Here is a 21,742-nt window from a genome sequence, read left to right on the forward strand (position 1 = left end):
TCACCCAGTGGATATATGTGGCCTAGTAGAAATTTGAACCTTGCTCTCCCAGGGTCCTAGTCCAATATTTAACTATTACATCACACTGGCTCTTGGTAATAGTGCATTAGTTCATTACAGTACAGTTTCATTTCATCTATATATATATAAACTAGCTGTGCCCGGCCACGCGTTGCTGTGGCTTAGTCTGGTGGTGTTGGTCAGTCTACATTAGGTTGTATTTATGCTGTGACCTCCACCCTTCTTTATACTCACATTAGTAGTAGTATTTGAAGTCTGTTACCTTCTTCAATTTTTGTGTTGATTGATAATTGCTTGAGATCCCTGTTGTCTTTGGTTTGTTGTTAGTTGTAATGTCTGATTCTGCTGAGTGCGGTTTATATTTTTATTGTGGTACAATAGTCTTTTTTTGTTTTGCCTGTGTAGGTGTTTATTATTATTGTTGTTGTAGTGGTCATGAAGGTTGGATAAGTTAGATGCTACTGTATTGTTTTTTGGAGGCCCAGTGTAGCACTGACTGGCCTCTCAGCCTCAGTGCCTGGCTGTTTCTTGCCTGTGATGGTGTTGATTCTTATTGTTGTTGTTGTTGTCATTGTTATTATTGTAATTGTTTTTTTGGAGGCCAAGTGTGAATGTAGGGATTGGGGAGGTGGATGAGTTGTGTTGTCAAATTTTGTATTTGTTATAGTCACAATGCGTTGTTGTGAGTTTTGTGGGTCCGGATTGTGGTTTTGTGGTGTGGTTGTGTTGTTACAATCGGGAGGGAATGCTTTTGCGTTGTGTTGCCAAGGTTCGTATTTCTGGGGCATTTAGTTGTGCTGTTATAGTCATGATGCGTTGTTGTGAGTTTTGTGGGTCCAGTGTGGTTTTGTGGTGTGGTTATGTTGTTACAACTGGGAGGCAAGGCTTTTGCATTGTTTTGCCAAGTTTTGTATTTCTGGGGTGTTTAGTTGTGTTGTTATAGTCATGATGCGTTGTTGTGAGTTTTGTGGGTCCGGATTGTGGTTTTGTGTTGTGGTTGTGTTCTTACAACTGGGAGGCAAGGCTTTTGCGTTGTTTTGTCAAATTTTGTATTTCTGGGGCGTTTAGTTGTGTTATAGTCACGAAGCGTTGTTGGGAGTTTTGTGGGTCCGGATTGCGGTTTTGTGGTGTAGTTGTGTTGTTACAACTGGGAGAAAAGGCTTTTGTGTTGTGTTGTCAAGTTTTGTATTTCTGGGGCGTTTAGTTGTGTGCCAAGTTTCGTATTTCTGGGGCGTTTAGTTGTGTTGTTATAGTCACGATGCATTGTTGTGAGTTTTGTGGGTCCAGATTGTGGTTTTGTGGTGTGGTTGTATTGTTACAACTGGGAGGCAAGGTTTTTGCGTTGTGTTGTCAAGTTTTATATTTCTGGGGCGTTTAGTTGTGTGCCAAGTTTCGTATTTCTAGGGCAATTAGTTGTGTTGTTATAGTCACGATGTGTTGTTGTGAGTTTTATGGGTCCGGATTGTGGTTTTGTGGTGTGGTTGTGTTGTTACAACCTGGAGTGAAGGCTTTTGCGTTGTGTTGCCAAGTTTCGTATTTCTGGGGCATTTAGTTGTGTTGTTATAGTCACAATGCGTTGTTGTGAGTTTTGTGGGTCCTGTGTGGTTTTGTGGTGTGGTTGTGTTGTTACAACTGGGAGGCAAGGCTTTTGCATTGTGTTGCCAAGTTTTGTATTTCTGGGGCGTTTAGTTGTGTTGTTATCGCATGATGCGTTGTTGTGAGTTTTGTGGGTCTGGATTGTGGTTTTGTGGTGTGGTTGTGTTGTTGTAACCTGGAGGCAAGCCTTTTGCATTGTGTTGCCAAATTTCGTATTTCTGGGATGTTTAGTTTTGTTGTTATAGTCACTGCGCAAACAACTTTATCATTTTATATATATAGATGTAATGTGGCATTTTACTATGGAGTAAACAACAAAACCACTGAACCCAATCACACCAAATTTGGCCACAAAAGGCATAGTCATCCAGTCTATGTCTTTCAATTAAAAAAAACCTAGAAAAATAGTCCAAATTAAAGAGGATGAGGAAGAGCCTTTCTCCCCTAACTGCCAGTTAGAAAGGTAGGCTCCGCTGCCTTTAGCCTCCCCCCTCCCCCCGCTGCCTTTAGGCCCCACCCCCTTCATATCCTAGCAACTCCCTCAGCCAAAATGGCACCCAGGGAAGAGGCAGTGTGCATTTAGGCCTCATCCACACTGCCTATAAAATACAGATTATCCGATTTGAACTGGATTATATGGCAGTATAGACTCAAGACCCTTCCACACGGCTATATTACCCAGAATGCCAAGGCAGATAATCCACAGTATCTGCTTTGAACTGGATTATCTTGAGTCCACACTGCCATATAATCCAGTTCAGTGTAGATTTTATACAGCTGTGTAGAAGGGGCCTCATACAATCCAGTTCTAAGCAGATAATATAAGATTATAAATATAATATGTAATCATTACTGTGGTATAATAATACAGAAGAATATAATCTCTAAAACCAGGACAGTAAATAAAGTACAACACTCTGCAAACAGGGAAACTGGGAATTCCAGAAAGGAAACAATCAGGGCCAGCTAACACCTCCCAACAAAAGATTCCCCCAGGCAGGAAACAGACAGGCTTTGAAGCTGCAAGGCTATTCACTGCTATTCTACCTGGACAACAAATGATTCCCATAAGCCACAGCAACATGTGGCTGGGCAAAGCTAGTTTACTATAAACTAGGATTCTCCTGCATTTTAGGGTATCCTGTATAGGAAGTGAGAGATTTTATAGTCATACACAATTATAAACACTCTTTTTAAAATAAACAAATTTAAAGAAGGCATGTTATAATATAGAAAGGCAAAGTAATCAAGACATCCACTTACATTTCTTTCAAACCATGAAGGTGACTCAGAGAACTTGGCTTGATTGAAGACAATTTGTTGTGGCTTAGATCTCTAATGGATGAAAAATAAATAAATAAATGTCATTTTCTTTCAATATCTGTACACAGGTCAAGCATCTCTAATATGGAATTCTGAAATCCTCCAAAGCCCAACAACAACATCTGCGAATCACTTGCTTCTACCTTTAAGGCTACATTCCTGTTTGTTCATTTTCAAAATGGAAGTACGTGGCTGATGAGCTCCCCAGACATCTCCTGTACAGTATGTACTGTTTTTACTCTCCTTAATGCTGGCATCAGGTTCCTTATATACACATTTTCTCAGATCCCCAGTCCCTTTTCAGCCTCACATCTCATAAGCAATACCAGTAGCAATAAAATGAGATGTGAGGCTGGAAAAAGATGAGAAGTTAGATGTGAAAAGAGGGCGTGATACAAGATCTATGAAAGGATGAGAATCCAAATTTAATGCTCAGCACAAATCCACACCTTCTGCTATTTCACAGATCTTCACAAATTTCTCTAGTTTCTCCAGACTTGGGTCCCATCTACAAAATTTCTCATTATATGTGTATGTGTGTATATAGGTAAGGTAAAGGTTTCCCCTGATGTTAAGTCCAGTCGTGTCTGACTCTGGGGGTTGGTGCTCATCTCCATTTCTAAGCCGAAGAGCCGACGTTGTCCATAGACATCTCCAAGGTCATGTCACCAGTATGACTGCATGGAGCGCTGTTACCTTCCCACTGGAGAGTTACCTATTGATCTGCTCACATTTGCATGTTTTTGAACTGCTAGGTTGGCAGAAGCTGGGGCTAATAGCGGGCGCTCACCCCGCTCCCCAGATTAGAACCTGTGACCTTTTGCTCTGCAAGTTCAGTAGCTCAGCGCTTTAACATGCTGCGCCACCACGGGCTTCCGTGTGTGTGTGTGTGTGTGTGTGTGTGTGTGTGTGTGTGTATATATATATATATATATATATATATATATATATATATAGAAATCAATCAATCAGGCATAGTCAAAACACCTGGAGGGCCAAAGTTGAAGTCCAGAATACCCGGAGAGCCAAAGTTTCCCCATGCCTAATATATATGCAAATATGCTAAATCTGGGAAACAAACCTTGAAAGAGTTTCTGGTATCAAGTATTTCAAATAAGGGATATTTGACTTGTATTAATAAATGCACAAGTCAGTTGTACTAGTAAACCTGACTAATCAATCAATGGAATTTATCACATGCACTTTGATTTTGTCAGCTACTCCCTGAAACAACACTTATTGATTTCTATATTTCCAACAGGACACATGGCAACCTTCCATATAAATCAGAGGTAAGCAACACAAAGACCTAAAGGCATTACTGGACTGTAGCTCCTATCAACCCTAGTCAGCACAGTCAATGGTAAGTGATGATAAGAGACAGCCCAACAAAATTTGGATAGCTAGCCACACATTTTCCATACTTGGTTGACTTTGTTGTATGGAAACTGCCATCCGTGATCACATATCTGTTGTATGAAAACTGGATATGAACTACTTCTATATTTGCTTAAACTGGTTTAATAAAACATCTCATTTGTTAAGACTGACACAGAAATAACTGTGCAGTTCCTATACAGAATGTGAGTCACACCTTGAAAGTCTAGGGGGCCAAACTTGTTACAGTCTAATGGCATCTGGCAAATCTGCCATAAAGCTGTTGCTCAATTTATGATTTTCATCTGGTAAGGCTGAATTCACAAAGTCTAGCTATACTGATGGCTGGGTGGCTTTCTTGCATTCACGTGTCTCTGCACCATTAATTCTTACACATAAAATGTTTAATGTGAACCATATGCAAGTACAAAAAAAAAACCACCACTAAAAACAAAGTTTGAATAAATACTTCACCCTCAAGGCACCAACATATCACATTTAAATGGAACAACCTGATCTGCCACAGATGTGTGAGAGAATAAACCTGCTTCTGCATGCCTATCCATTCCACAGACAAAGCATAATCCAATCTTAAAGAGTATATTCCTTCATATCAAGGGAAGTTGGTCCGAACTAAACAAAAGTCCATATGCATCCACTCCAAGTGTGACTATTACTCAATCTAGTCATGGGTTTCTACACTGGGTCCTCATGTAATATTGCTAAATAATTCTAATCCAAATAATTTAACAAGATTGATAAGACGTTCTGAATTGTAAAATGGAGAAAAGTCTTTATCTTGTCTCATATTCAAGTCAGTATGTGGCTGTGGCTCAATGGGATCAGAAGAACTACATAAACACATCACCAAATGTGATTAAGTCATGGCTGTTAAAGACAAACACATTATTCTTCATCCAGTATCAGGGATCAGGAATTATTTCAACAAAGAGCTTTCAACATTCCATTTAAAGAAAAGAAAAAACCTTTGGCCTTTTTTCATGTCACCTAAAAGTACTAAAATCTATATAAAAAAGGGGGCGGTAAAGGAGGGAACACCCTTGAAAGATTTATTTAAAACATGTTTGCCTTGGGACCTACCAGACAGTAACAGACGTGAGTAGATTTGTTCTGCTGGAAGTATAACAGGGGGAGGGGGGAATCTGGCAGAGCCTTTAAACTATAAAAAATCCTGCAATTACAACCACTGCTGTGCATGATCACTAAACTGGAGCCAGACACTTTCACTCTGAGCTCAAAACTCACCATCCATCTGGAGTCTATCAAGGCGATCGTAAGCACAACTTACATTATATTTCAGACTAAATTTGTGTTTTTTGACACTGCTGCTTTCCACAGATTTTTCCAAGCACTACACTGCCTTAAGAAGAAAAAAAAACCAAGCATGTAAATAGCCCTCAAAACCCCTCCCTAGTTTTCTTAACTCAAATTCAGAGTTTGATGATTCCCAACTTTTATAACATGTTTTATTGCTCTGAAGCAAAAATCAAACAATTATTACCAGTCCTTTAATGGACCTGTCTTTTATATCTAATTTTACAATTTCTAGAAGCGTACAGGAGGGAAGGATTACTCATTTGGAGAGACATTCCTACAACAATAAAAATTACAAGGAATGGGCTGGAAACTAAGATACATAGGATACATTCTAAAATCAGTTTTGAAAATGTTTGTTGTGAGATAATCTATGTTAAAAGGCACACATTTGTCTTTTTTTGAAAAGACTGATTGAATTTCTCATACTACTAGAAAATACTATGAACAAATCTCTCCTTATAATTTAGAAATAGAAGTTGGCATCGCTGAAGTGGTGGAAACACATTTTCCACTCCCAATTCCCTCCTCCTTTCCTCTTTAAACCACAGTACATGGAAAGAAAAATCTCTACAGTGGTTTAAGCTCATTGGTAGCATTTTTTTATATTATGAAACATAAAACTGCTATGGCTGGCTGGTTGGACTTGGGGACTCCGAATACAAATTTCACTATTAAGACTGCAGTACAATACATGTTAAAAATGACCAGCAATTATGACAAATGCAAATAAACAACTGCAAAATGCTATGCTGTTCTTATAAGGCTACACCCCAGAGACCATACACAGAGGACTGCTTGCCTCCAAAGGCCTTTCTACCAATGACAGACCTTCCTGATATGTACGCTTTTGTTCAAAGAACTTCTATTGTGGCTCCAGTTTCAAGTTAGTAATCCCCTACGTGCATTCCATAATGATTTCCAGAGCAATACTAAACCTACTAAAGATTTTCATATAAGAGGGGTTACAATGGGGCCAAGATACCGCACCCATTGGGGGGCCATATGCATGATTCACTACTACAATTTCACAAGGATATTTTGTTGCTTTTTTGAAAGGTATTTCCCCTCATCTTTCCATAAGCTCCTTTCATTTAAATCACAGGGCATCAGTTTTGACCTAGGGGACCTACCCTATATACTCATGTATACAAAATTCAGTTTAAAAATCCTGAAAATCTGTGTTCTGTGGGTCTATGTGAGAACTGTACATTAACTTCAAAAAGGAACCATCATCTTATCTGAGTGGCAGAAGATTAGTCCAACAGTGTGATGTAGCAGCTTAAAAAGCCAATGCAATTCTAGGCTACATCAACAGGAATGTATTGTTAAGATCGAGGGAAGTCATAATCCCATTCTATTCTGCTTTGGTCAGACTTCACTTGGAATATGGTGTTTAGTTCCAGGCATTGCAATTCAAGAGGAATATTGACAAGTTAGAATATGTCCAGAGAAGGGTGCCCAAAATGATCAAAGGTCTGGAAACCAAGTCCAATGAGGAACAGCTTAGAGAGCTAGGTATGTTTGACTTGGAGAAAAGAAGGCTGAGGGTGGACATGAGAGCCATGTTTAATCATTTGAAAGGATGTCACACTGAGAAGGAGGCAACTTTGTTTTTGGCTGCCCTGGAGACTAAGACATGGAACAATGGATTCAAGATTCCACCTAAACATCGGGAAGAACCTCCTGAGTGGGGCTGGTTCTGTGCCTCTGCATGGCAGGGGGTTGGACTGGATGGTTTTTGTGGTCCCTTCCAACTTTATGATTCCATCCCAGAAATCTAAAAGAAGTACCAGTCCCTTCTATTGCTCCCATCGTGGCACTGCTTCTGACCTTCAGGCATGTCTGACCCTGATACAGCATTGGTGCTCTCTTCTACCCATCAAATGACCCTCAACTTACCAATGGAACATATCAAAAGCCATAATTTGGGTTCCAAAGCCTGTCCACAAGTTATACATAATGTTGACTAATACACAAATATATATAGAAGTTTTGCCAACGCACGTATCACCAAGAAGATTTTGTGCTTGGCCTGCAAAATGTTATTCTGGAGGCAGGAAGTTGACATAAGCCCCCAGATCAGACTGTTTACCTACACCTGTGACATGCGCCTACACCTGTGACCTCTCATGTATATAAACCATAGGCAGTGACATTTTCCTTTTGCTGATTTTGACACAGATTGAGAAACCCTTATCTGGAGTTTAGAAATCTAAAATACCCCAACATTGTCCACAAGTGGTTAAGACCGTGACACCTTTGCTTTATGATGGCTCAATGTACACAAACTTTGTTACATGCACAAAATAATTTTAAAATATTGTGTATGAAATTACCTTCAGGTGACATGAATAAGAAACATAAATAATTTTCATAAATAATTTGAACCTGGGAGTGTGCTTTAACACACTTCGCCACCGGGGCCCTATATATATATATATATATATATATATATATACAGTAGAGTCTCACTTATCCAACACTCACTTATCCAACGTTCTGGATTATCCAACGCATTTTTGTAGTCAATGTTTTCAATATATCATGATATTTTGGTGCTAAATTCGTAAATACAGTAATTACTACATAGCATTAATGTGTAATGAACTACTTTTTCTATCAAATTTGTTGTATAACATGATGTCTTGGTGCTTAATTTGTAAAATCATAACCTATTTTGATGTTTAATAGGCTTTTAATTAATATCTCCTTATTATCCAACATATTCACTTATCCAACATTCTGCCGGCCCGTTTATGTTGGATAAGTGAGACTCTACTGTATATATATATATATATACACGCGCAAATACAGTTATTCCAAAATAAAAATAATAAATCCAAAATATTTCTGATCTCATGCATTTCTGATAAGAGATATTCAACCTATACATGGGGCTTTCTAAAGAACATTTAGGAAAGAAACTAGTAGGATGATTGCATACATATCTCCCCAAAACAGGTTCCTGGATGCTATGTTGGCTTTCTCCTTCAGTCCACCTAAGATTGCTCCTTAGAACAGACTATGTCTAGCAATCTGTTAAAGGGACCATGAGCTGCTGCTATTGCATCTAGCAGTTCTAAGCAGAATGTGTCCTTGGGCTATATCTTGGTTAGGGAAACATAGTTAGATGCTTCTCCGATTCCCATTCCTAACTCTCCGCAAACAACAGAATAGCCAGAAGGGACTACCACAGAAAAATTATTATTCTAATGACATGGGAACCATAGCACAGAAGGTTTCTGCATACAAAATTCTTATGCTATACTTGACTATATAGGATCTCAGCCTATGTATCACACCTGGTTTTCAAATGTGCAACCCCTCCCTAAATAGCACCTATTAGTTTACTATGGATTTACTATAATCAAGCACTTTGGGCCTCAATCCTGAGAAATAAAAATAGGGTATAAATTAATATAACAGCTAATATCAAGAGCCAACAGCGCATAGTGGTTTGAGCACTAGACTATCACTCTGAGATCACTATTCAATTCTCTGGATGATTTCGGACAAATCGCAGTCCTAGACAACCCATGATAGGTTTGCCTTGAAATTACGTGAAGGCACACAACAGCAACTGTAAAAAGGAGATCCAGTATTTTCTTGTTTGTGGTTATGTCTGCATTTGATTCAGGTAAAACAAAGCTTGATTCTAGTGAAACAAAGCAGAAGGAGAAACCAGAGTTTGAAGTTTCCTGGCTGGAGTGATTACACTCAATGTACAATATGTCTGGAAAGTACCATGTTGAAGAAACTTGCCCTCAATCACAGATAACCAGTTTCTATAGATCCAGAAATAAGAACAAACCAGGGTTAGTTGAAAACTGAAGCAAAAGCTTCATATGGCTATGCTGGAAGATAAATTATCAAGGGGAACCTATTAAATGTGAGACTCAATCATGAAACACTAAACACTGATATCAGAACACGGAAGATAAAAATAAAATGGTTTAATCTTCCTTTAAAAAATTACTGCGCTTCTTAACAGATGAAGCAATGATAAAACACCACTCAAAACATATGGGACATGGGACTTCTTTTACTCATCCACACATAAAACTATCTTTCCTAACAAACTATGATCAGAGAAATATATGTCAAAGGCTTTCATGACCGGAATCACTGGGTTGCTGTGAGTTTTCCGGGCTGTATGGCCATGTTCCAGAAGCATTCTCTCTTGACGTCTTGCCCACATCTATGGCAGGCATCTTCAGAGGTTGTGAGGTCTATTGGAAACTAGGCAATTGGGGTTTATATATCTGTGAAAAGTCCAGGTTGGGAGAAAGAATTCCTTTGTCTGTTTGAGGCAGATGTGAATGTTGCAATTGGCCAGCTTGATTAGCATTTAATGGTCTTGCAGATAATTACTTCTGCCTTCAAAATCCTTGAATTATGATGGTGTGGACATCTCAAAGCAGCCAGTGTTACCAATATATTCAAGATTTGTGTTTGTAAGGATCATGACTAACTTAAACATGAGTAAAGATAATCTCTGACCAAAAAAAAGTTACCTCACAACCTCTGAGGATGCTTGCCATAGATGTGGGTGAAACGTCAGGAGAACATGGCCATACAGCCCGGAAAACATACAATAACCCAAAAAAAAGTTATATGGCACTTAAAGCCTAACATATTATTGTACAATGTGTTTCATCAGTTGCATTGATATAAACAGAACATATGGCCAGAGGTAGGATTAGAGACTGTAAGGTCAAAGGGAAATAAAATGCAGAAAGTATTGACAGTGGCGATATAAATAATGTATATCTATAAATCACTGCATTCTTTGTATTGGGCTTCCAGAAGTCTTCATCACAATTCAAACCTTTGGAGATCAAGTTGAACATCTTTGTTATTATCTTTAAGTTGTGCCTTTAAGTTGTTTCTATCTTATGGTGGCCCTATGGCAAACATATCACTGGGTTTTTCTTTCCAAGATTTGTCCAGAGGCAAGATTTGCCTTTTTTTGAACCTGTGAGAATGTGACTTGCTCAAATTCACCCACTGGGTTTCAATGGCTGAACCCTGGTCTTCAGAGTTGTACTCCAGTGCTCAAACCAATCTACCACACTGATTCATTCCATTAGAAAACATCTTAATGAACTCCAGCTCAGCAGCTGAAGAAACAATTCTATGCACATTGTGCATATATATGGATTAACAACCAAATCCTATACAAGTCTTTTGAGAAATAAAATTATCTTGAATGCAACGGGCCTTATTCTTAGCTAAGTATATATAGGGCTCAGCTTAACTCAATGCCAGGCCATTTCGGTCCAATCAATACTATCTTTCTTGAAAATACCTAACACAAGGCCAATTTTAAAATGCAAATCTAGTAACAGCTTCTTAATCAATCCCCATTGGGCCTTTAGAGCTGCTAATTCAGCAGAAAGTAGGAAAGCTAAAAAACAAAGAGGTAGGCTATGGCTGTTTTAAGACACAGATCCAAAGTGACTCATAAATCAGCATGCTATGTTCAAATTTTAGTCTGGAAAATACTGAAGAACAGCTGTGAAAACTATCCCAACTTTTTTCCCTCTGGCAATTCTGGTAAGAACTAGAGGGTTTAGAAAATGTAAATAATGAGATGTAATACAAACATTAGCAGAAACCATCCTTTAGATTTCCCCCTCTGTCTCAGTGACAGCTTGAACATTCCTAGACAAACCCCGGTAAAATAATCTAGAATTCCAAAGAGAATTGAAAAAAGGGGGGAGAAAAACAGCCAAGATGTCTGGCAACAATTCAGATTTTCTCTTCCTCTCTCATCCTGGCTGCTAAACTTTAAACCAAACAAGGCTAAGTTCTTAAATGTAGAGTGTTTATTAGAGTTCTTAGCCTCCTATCCTATAAATGAAGCTGGGACTGTCAAGGTATTTGTTGATAAAGTATTACTAATGTCCACTAGTTCTGAAGAGTTTTGGTTTTATTTAAGGATGTGAATGCCTCTTTACTCAGTGCCTATAAAGAAGCAGTGTTAAAATTAACCATTTTCCACCACCTGGAGACATTTGCTGTGTCAATCACAATTACAAGGGTCAACACAATCTATAAAGTTCACACATGTACAATCTTCCAAAAGCCAGATCAAAAATAGCAATTCAGCATTTTGAGTTATAGTTGTTGCTCCAACCTTGCAACCAAAATCTCAGTTATTTCAATCAAGAACTTCAAATTGGGGGGGGGGGGGGACTCTGCTGTCACGGTATTACATCCAGATGTTTATCAAAGAAAAGTTTTCTTTAGTTTCTGACTATGAGTGCATCTACACTGTAGAATTAATGCAACTTGACACCACTTTAACTCACATTTCTCAATGCTATAGCATCCTGAAATGTGTAGTTTGGTGAGGCACTAGTAATCTTGGCCAGAGAAGGCTAAAGACCATATCAAACTGCAACTCTCAGGATGCCAAATTGATTTCAAACTGCATTAATTCTACAGTGTAGATCAGTGGTTCCCAACCTTTAGTCCTCCAGGTATTTTGGACGTCAGCTCCCACAATTCTTAACAGCTAGTAAAATGGCTGGGATTTTTGGTAGTTGAAGTCCAAAACACCTGGAGGACCAAAAGTTGGGAACTACTGATGTAGATGCACTCTAGAACAGTGTTTCTCAAACTGTGCTCTCCCTAGTGTTTTGGATTTCAACTCCCAGAAATCCCAGCCATCTTACCAGCTGTTAGGAATTATGGGAGCTAAAGTCCAAAACATCTGGAGGAGCACAGTTTGAGAAACACTGCTGTAGAGGAACTGCAAAAAAACAAGCAAGCCTATGATCATATAAGAATTGTTTAGCACTCTGCAGATATACTTTCAATTCTGAATTCAGTTATTTGAAGACATGTTGCATAACCCCTGATTTTTTTTAAAAAAAATCCCTTTAGATTGAAAACGTTATTCTACTATTATTCAGTCCAGTCTAAAAGATGTCTGCTCATAAGTCACAATAAATGGATTATGGTTAAATAAAGTATTTTCACTGAACATCTTCCCCAACGAAATATTTTCAATGGCTGAAAGGCAAGAGGCTTGAGCTGTTCCAAACACAGTAAAAGGGTTTTTTTTTTGTTGTATAACATATGGGCCTTCCAGTACATCCTTCAGCAAATATTTTAACAGCCTGACATTATTCAAATCTGGGAAATGGCAATCTAGGATGATAATAACAACATGCCTTGTTTAGCTATTCTCTCGTAGCCAGGGAGGGTGCCTTGTCTAAGAACAACAGGAGGCAATAGAAAAATGCCACATGTCTGCCTGCCCACTTTTCTTTCAAAAGGGAATGAAAAGCGAGTAATGAGCAGCAACTTCTAAAGGCATTTGACTCAAACAAAAGAAACATGTCACCAAATCGACCGGACCACATGGTCTGGTGACACCTACTCCCCATGCAAGGCTGTGAGTTTAAGAGCGAGTGACATAGCAGAGCAATGAGTGATCCCAGCAGGGCTCCTTACAAAAGGCCAAGTGCTTATTTATACAAGTGGAGCCCATTTTTCACACTTCTCTTGGAGGAACGGGAAGGTACATATGGAGTCTCCTGGGGAAATCCAATTAGAAAGCGTCCACTGGGCTAAGGAAGATAACAACAACAACAACAACAACAAAAGGTCTGTTTGTTTTAGGAGGCACTACATTAAGTGTCACCGAAGCATCTTGTTGTTATTGCTGTTGACCCAGCAATTTGTCTTAAAAGGACAACTGTAAAAATAATCAGTTGTGTTTCTAAAGGTATTCTATATGGTTCAATATGTACTTTCATACCAGAGCTTTCCAAACATTTCATGTTGGCGACACACTTCTTAGATATGCATCGTTTTGTGACACAGTAATTCAGTTTTATTGGCAGACCAACTCCTAATAAGAGATATGGATACATATATAAATTGTAATAATGAAAACAGGAACACAGTATATCTCATGCAAACCTATCTTTATATTTTTAAAAATATATGATTGTTTATTTCACACAGACTTAGAGGTTTGTGTGACACACCTACACACTGCAGCCGACACACTAATGTTTCATGACACAAAGATTGGAAAGCTCTGTTTTACATGAGTTACTGGATATTTAGTAAAACTGCATCAAATATTTTAGCATAATCCTATACGTTTTTCAGTAAGTTTCACTTGAGATCAATGTGGCTTATTTTCAGATAAGTGGGATCCCACATAAGCCTAGCCATACATTGGGGTTCAACCCCTTTTAATAAATATTTGTTTAGATGCTAATTATAACCATTTTTAAAAAACTTCAATTTATGAAAAGATTTCCCCATTAAAAAAATCAAGCAAAGCTAGCGTATCATTTTGAAATCTGCCAGTTTTCCCCAAAGCTTTCTACATTCCTTAAGTACCTATAACATGTTTTTAACTGTCATGGTTTAATTGGTGCGGTTTCAGAGTTGGTATTTTATTTTGATTTTATTGTGAGTTGCCTGGAGAGTACTATTTAGCGGAAATGCAAGATTAAGCAAATAAATAAGGCATTTATGAAGCTATTCGGTTCTTTACGGTTGCAATTTACATTTACCTGGGAGTAAATACCCCTGATCTCTGTGGGATTTACTTCTGAGTGGACATAGACCAAACTGTGCTGTAAATCATCTGCAGGCTGACACCCATATGTTGTGAATACAAGAGCCCACTTTTCCTCCGCAAGGAAGCATGACCTCCAGGGGAGGCAATTGAACGGAATTAGCGCCAACTAATTGAAAGACTTCCTGTTTACTTTAAAGTTCTTATCTCGGCTGTGGCTTTGGAAAGGCAATAGAACTTTAATCAACTAACGCAGAAGTGATTCAAATAAGCACAAGATTAATAGCAATCACACTTTTCTAGAGTGTTTCAACTACTTCTTGACTTTTGCAAAACCAATCTCCTTATAACTTTGCCCAAAGGTGTCATTAATAGATAGTAGATAGTAAAACTGCAGATATACTCTTTCCCTCTCCAGGGCGCTTTATTAAGAGTCTGAAATCCCAGTCTCAAAGAACAGATGTCCATTACATTACACTATGTTAAAAAATAATCACAGGCACAAAAACAAGAAACCTCAACTTTTGAAAAGCTGTTCATAACATGCAGGAATCATAACAGGTCCAGAATCATACAAGGCTAACTTTAAATAATGATTAGTAAAAGAGTTCAAATCTTAAAATTCCAAGTTTTCAAGGAATTTGGAAATATTCAGCAACTTCTGCTCAAGAACTTGTCCCATCTCTCAGGCAATCTTTACTAGGCTTCAGCTCCTACTATCCCCAAACAGCATTTCCAATGGTCAGAGCTGATGGGAACTGTAGTCAAAGAACATCTGGGATGGGATACATTCTTCATCTCTGTTGCTAATCACATAGTCAACATCCATCAGATTGGCAATATCCATCACACTGGCGCAAAGCCAAGAGCCACATTTAATTTTTTGTTACCTAATTTCCCCTCTGGCATTTCAAAATAGTTTACTATTCCTCATTGAATCTCTACACAGTTGGATCACTTCAATTGTTATGACTCCCTTCTATGGGACACTGAGATACTTAATTTCATTACATATTCTGGTTTCTCTACCAGAGAGCCCTAGAGCCTCACAAAACTACAAAACCCAAAATTCTGGAGGATGCAACCATCACAGTTAGTGGTATCAACGGAGCCTTGGTGGCCTAGGGGATAAAAGCCATGTGACTTGAAGGTTGGGTTGCTGACCTCAAGGCTGCCAGGTTCGAATCCCACCCGGGGAGAGCGTGGATGAGCTCCCTCTATCAGCTCCAGCTCCATGCAGGGACATGAGAGAAGCCTTCACAAGATGGTAAAACATCAAAACATCCGGGCGTCCCCTGGGCAACGTCCTTGCAGACGGCCAATTCTCTCACTCCAGAAGCACCTCCAGAAGCAACCAACTCCTGACACGAAAAAGTGGTATCAAAAGTGCCATCATTATGTAATGTGAAGCTGGTCCTCAAGCTTTTTCATACAACATGATGACAGCAGTATGACTCCTCTTCATATGCCAAGGCGGCCTCTTAGGGAACCTTAGGGTTAGCATTTTGGCACCAAAGCACCCAGTTAAGAATGCTAAATATGGTATTCGTCCCTAAACTACACATGGAACACATGGCAGTTAATGTAGAATCATCCCACTGTCATTGTTTAATTTGGAAATGTGTACTATTTCTAAACATTGTTTCCGTCTGATTTTTCAAAATGCCATGCAAATCCTGTCCAACATTTGTTCTGCATTTTAGACACCGTACAGCATTTATGCCAGATGATAAAAATTGTATGGGCATCTTCCCACAAGATAGGCACACAAAGTCTGGATGACAAAGTGGCCATGTACTGTAAGCAAGAACTGTATTGCCAGGCTGATAATAGTTGTAGACTGGCAACATCCAGTCTACAACTGGATGTTGCCAGACCAGTTGTAGGGATTCTAGGGACAATATCTGGAAGATATCACTTGAAGAACAAGGCTACATGAACTGAGTAGAGGTGGCCCCTTGAGCGAAAGGGCCAGCTGCTTCCTCTCCTTGGCTACTTGCCACCTTCATTATCCAGGAACACAAGGACTATAGTTGGATCAATTGTGAGGAACTCCCCCTTGGCCCAAGGTTGGATAGTAGTTTCCATGATCCTATTCATACTACAAAATTATAGGGATACAAATGCTATGCCAATGCCTTATAGAATCTTGGGATTTGCAGTTTAGGGAGGTATATTTAGAATTTTCAGCCAGAGAGCTCTAATGCCCTCCAAATTACAACACCCATGGTTCTGTAGGATGTAGCCATAGCAGTTAAGATGGAAGCACAGCACTACAGTGTAGTGGTTTGAATGTTGGACTATGATTCAAAAGAACGCACTTTGAATCCCTGCTCAGCCATGGAAACCCAATGGGTAACCTTGGGCAAATCACACTCTCTCAACCTCAGAGTAATACAAAGGCTAACCACTGCTGAAATATTCTCATCAAGAAAACATTGTGATAGATCCACCTTAGCATTGCCATAAAATGGAAACCATTTGAAGACAAACAACAACAAAGCGCTATGTGTCTGTTGTGCGTTCAGTGAAGATGTGAATCCACACAGGGTTTTAATCTCACTTTTAAAGAAAGTATCTGAGGTGGTAAGGCCTCTCCCTGAGATAAGTTTAGCAACCCTGGATTGTTGTTTATCGTTCTTGTGCGCTTTCAAGTAATTTCCAATGTATGGCAGAACATCAAAATAATAAATAAATAATAAAAACATTTTTTATATTCCGCCCTATCTCCCAAGGGGGACTCAGGGCGGATTCCAATATACAAAAAGGCAAACAGTAAACGCCTTAATAAAAACAAACACGACAAAATAATCCAGAATAACTCCACATGTAAACGTAGAACCTAACATCAATAAATTAAGCAAAACGTAGGCAAACAAAATTATATAACGACATAAAACCAAAGCATGAGACAATCATATTGATTTACATGGAGTTTTCTTAATGGGATTTGTTCAGAGGTCCATTTGCCATTGTCTTCTGAGAATGAGAGAGTGTGACTTCTTCAAGATCATAGTAATTTCAGATTAAAACCTTAGAGAAAATCCATTGCTCCAATGACACAGAAATGGCCATTACCCTGGCCCCAACTTCAATGTCCATGTCCCCCCACATTTATCATTATTTCAAGTGCCAACCCCACTGGCTCATTTTCACTCTTCCTCCAATCGTTTCTTGCCTTTCCATCCCATCCAGATGGAAGGCTGCCAGCGGCAGCATGTCCCCAGGCCCTAAGAGGTGTAGTAGGTAAAGGCTGACGTTAAGTCCAGTCATGTCTGACTCTGGGGGTTGGTGCTCATCTCCATTTCTAAGCCGAAGAGCCGGCGTTGTTCGTAGACACCTCCAAGGTCATGTGGCTGGCATGACTGCATGGAGCGCCGTTACCTTCCCGCCAGAGCGGTACCTATTTATCTACTCACATTGGCATGTTTTCAAACTGCTAGGTTGGCAGGAGCTGGAGCTAAATAGCGGCCGCTCACGCCGCTCCCGAGGTTTGAACCTGGGACCTTTCGGTCTCCAGCTCAGTGCTTTAACACACTTCGTCACCGGGGCTCCTGGTGTAGTAAACAACCCCAATATGAGCTGGGGCCCATTTACACTAAATAATTATACTTTTATGATACTGCTTTAAGTATCATCCTAGAATGTATAGTTCAGTGAGAAACTGGATCTCAACAACCCTTCCTAAACTGCCAGTCCCAGGATATAATCATGGCAGTTCAGGTGGTGCTATACCCCTATAACTTAGTAGTATGACTTGGCTCAAGGCTAGTAATAGAGTTGGAAGAGACTATATCAACCCCTTGCCATGTATTTTTTTTTTATTTACCACACTTGTACCCCATCTTTCTCACCCCAGAGGGGACTCAGGCCGGCTTTACAAGGCAACAATTTGATGCCGCGTATACATGTACGCATTGATAAATAAACAGCTGCATTAAAATCCAAACCAATTAAAAACATAAACATTAAAACATCAATTAAAAATCACACAATCCAGGTCATTTTCCAGGGCCAATCCAAGTCGTCATTATGTTATTTATAGTCTCATATTGCACTGCTCCCATTTACTGACCAAAAGCTTGGTCCCAAAGCCATGTTTTAAGTATTTTTCCCCTGAAGGTCAGTAGGGAGGGGGACCAATCTAATTTCACTGGGGAGGGAGTTCCATAGATGAGGGGCCACCACTGAGAAGGCTTTGTCTCACATCCCCACCAGTCGCGCTTGTGAGGGCGGTGGGACCGAGAGCAGGGCCTCCCCCAACGATCGGATCACACATTCGAACAGGTAAGCTGGGCCGGAAGCGTTTAGGGACTTTATGTAAGAACACACCATCAAAGAACTCCTGACAGATGGCCATCTACTGTTCTGTGCCCAAGAAAGCAAACAGGCTGGTTTTGCTGGATGCCTCCCACTCTGAATGGCAGGGTGGCCTTCCAGCTGCCAAACCGTGGGTACGAATGCAGTTTGACACTTTAACTGCTATGGCTCGATGCCATGGGAAGATGGGAGTTGTTTTGACAACTCAAGAGACTCAAGAGAGTCGGGGCCTTACTGAACTGCAACTCCCAGGATTCCATAGCAAATTAAACTAGTGTCAAAGTGCATGGATTCTACAGTGAGAGGGTGCCCACTTCTTGTGAAAGTGACACTTCCAAGCACCTCTGCCTAAGGCCTCCAGTCAAAAAGATTGAATCCCAGGTATGGACCAAGTTGGGCCCTTCAGGTGTTTTGGACTTCAACTCCCAGCATTCCTCACAGCCTCAGGCCCCTTCCTTTCCCCCCTCAGCCGCTAAGCGGCTGAGGGGGGAAAGGAAGGGGCCTGAGGCTGCGAGGAATGCTGGGAGTTGAAGTCCAAAACACCTGCAGGGCCCAACTTGGCCTATATCTGCCTTATTCCATAAGGTAAAAAATCACTGCTCCCTTGGCCTTTCCCAGGCGCTGAGTGCGTTCCCAACAGCGCCCCCTAGTGCCAGTGAAAAAGGAGCGACCCCCAGCATTCAACTCAAGCGGGACTCCCCAACCCAGGCTCTGTCTTTCTTCCTTCCCTCCGGTCTACTCACAGCTCAACGGCCCACTCCGGGATGGGCTGGGGCGCCCGGCTCAGCTGGAGGCGGCTGCAGTCCACAAGTTCCCCAAAGCAGCGGCAAGGCGCCGGGCATTCGCGCTGAGCCAGCCCCGAAGACAAGAGGCTGCGGGAAAGGAAGCCAAAGAGGAGCAGCAAGGAGCCCATGGCCGCTTTGGGAGCGGGCTTCCTTCTCTTTCTCCTACTTCTTTCTCCCGCTTCGTTGGTTTTCAAGGCGCCATGCCCTCCCTCTTTCTCCTCCTCCGACCGACTCCAGACGCTCCGCCAAACTTTCCGACGCCGCTTCGCCTTTTCCCTCCTCTCTCCCTCCTCCTTCTCCTCTGGAGCAGCTCCGCCCGCCCCTCGACCATGTGATGACAACAACACGGAGGGGTTGGCGGGTAGGAGGGTATTTGCAGGCTGGGAAGGAGGGAAAAGGGGCGAAATCGAAGCCCTACACGCTTTACCATTCTCCACTCATGGGTCTGCACTGTCGAAATCATGCAGTTTGACACCGCTTTAACCGCGATGGCTGGTGAATCCTCAGCACACTCTGAGAAAGTTTCAAGTCCCACCATTCAACAAACTTGAACCAGTTTAGTTAAGGTTGTTGTCGGTTTTCCGGGCTGTGTGGCCATGTTCCAGAAGCATTCTCTCCTGACGTTTCGCCCACCTCTATGGCAGGCATTTTCAGAGGTTGTGAGGTGTATATTGGAGACTAGGCAAGGGAGGTTTATATATCTGCGGAAGGTCCAGAGTGGGAGAAAGATGTCTGAGTGGTGGAAGTAGCCAGATTGGTTAGCATTGAATGGCCTCGCAGCTTCAAAGTCTGGCTTCTTTCTGCCTGGGGGGAATCAGAGTTGGAAGCCCCCAGATGTCGTAGTGGACTAAGTGACTTGAAGGTTGGGTTGTTGACCTGAAAGCTGCTAGGTTCGAATCCCACCCGGGGAGAGTGTGGACGAGCTCCCTCTATCAGCTCCAGCTCCATGCAGAGACATGAGAGAAGCCTCCCACAAGGATGTTAAAAACATCCGGGCGTCCCCTGGGCAACGTCCTTGCAGACGGCCAATTCTCTCACTCCAGAAGCAATTCAAGTTGCTCCTGACACGAAAAAAAGAAAGAAATAGAGTTGGAAGGGACCTCGTGGGCCATCCAGTCCAAGCCCCTGCCAGAAGCAGGAAATCGCATTCAAAGCACCCCCGACAGATGGTCATCTCACTTCTGCTCAAAGGCCTCCAAAGAAGGAACCTCCACCACACTCCAGGGCAGAGAGTTCCACTGCTGAACAGCTCTCACAGTGAGGAAGTTCTTCCTGATGTTCAGGTGGAATCTCCTTTCCTGTAGTTTGAAGCCATTGTTCTGGGTCCTAGTCTCCAGGGCAGCAGAAAACAAGCTTGCTCCTTCCTCCCTATAACTTCCCTCACATACAGTAGAGTCTCACTTATCCAAGCCTCTGGATAACCCAAGCCATTTTTTTAGTTCAATATATCGTGATATTTTGGTGCTAAATTCGTAAATACAGTAATTACAACATAACATTACTGCGTATTGAACTACTTTTTCTGTCAAATTTGTTGTATAACATGAAGTTTTGGTGCTTAATTTGTAAAATCATAACCTAATTTGATGTTTAATAGGCTTTTCCTTAATCCCTCCTTATTATCGAAGATATTCGCTTATCCAAGCTTCTGCCAGCCCATTTAGCTTGGATAAGTGAGACTCTACTGTATTTATACATGGCCCTCATCATGTCTCCTCTCAGACTTCTCTTCTGTAGGCTAAACATGCCCAGCTCTTTGTTGGGAGGTGCTAGCTGGTCCAGATTGTTTCATGTCTGGAATTCCTCTGTTTTCAGAGTGTTGTTCTTTATTTACTGTCCTGGTTTTAGAGGGTTTTTTTTATTACTGGTAGCCAGATTTTATTCATTTTCATGGTTTTCTCCTTTACAGACATTCAATGCTAATCAAGCTGGCCAATTGCACCATTCACTCTTGCCTCAAACAGACAATTCTCCTACTCTGGACCTTCCACAGATATATAAACCCCACTTACATGGTTTTCCAACAGACCTCGCAACCTCTGAGGATGCCTGCCATAGATGTGGGCAAAATGTCAAGAGAGAATGCTGCAACATGGTGATACAGCCTGGAAAACACACAGCAATCCAGTGATTCCTGCCATGAAAGCCTTTGACAACACATTAAACCATAGTTGTTAAAGTAAGTGGCCCCATCCAGGGCCGTAGCCAGATAAAAATGTTGGGGGGAGGTTTGAAACTTTTTTGTAGTGAATCATGAAGAGTTCCATAATGCAAAATCATTTAGAAATCAGTCTCCATCAATAAACTTCAGTGGACACTCATGGGGATTTGGTTAATCATTAGTAAACCAGGTTGTTTAAAAAAACTGAACATTTTTGTGGAGTTGTGAACCCCTAACCCCCCCCCCCCCCCAGCCGCCCTTGGCTACAGCCCT

At 40.9% G+C, this 21,742-nt stretch overlaps 1 protein-coding gene across 1 annotated transcript in view; it reads right to left on the reverse strand.

The window, feature by feature from the left end:
• Positions 1-19,708, reverse strand: part of lrig3 (leucine rich repeats and immunoglobulin like domains 3) — a 72,752-nt gene extending 53,044 nt beyond the window's left edge. The window contains exons 1-2 of the mRNA XM_003221265.4: positions 19,267-19,708; positions 2,881-2,952 (exon numbers count right to left, since the gene is read on the reverse strand). Of these exons, the coding sequence (XP_003221313.2) occupies positions 2,881-2,952; positions 19,267-19,436 (242 nt within the window). The 5' untranslated portion in view covers positions 19,437-19,708. The remainder of the gene's footprint in view (positions 1-2,880; positions 2,953-19,266) is intronic.
• Between the last annotated feature and the right edge of the window lie 2,034 nt (positions 19,709-21,742).

This window comes from Anolis carolinensis, chromosome 5 (genome assembly GCF_035594765.1).
Source record: "Anolis carolinensis isolate JA03-04 chromosome 5, rAnoCar3.1.pri, whole genome shotgun sequence".
In the NCBI taxonomy this organism is placed as follows: domain Eukaryota; kingdom Metazoa; phylum Chordata; class Lepidosauria; order Squamata; family Dactyloidae; genus Anolis; species Anolis carolinensis.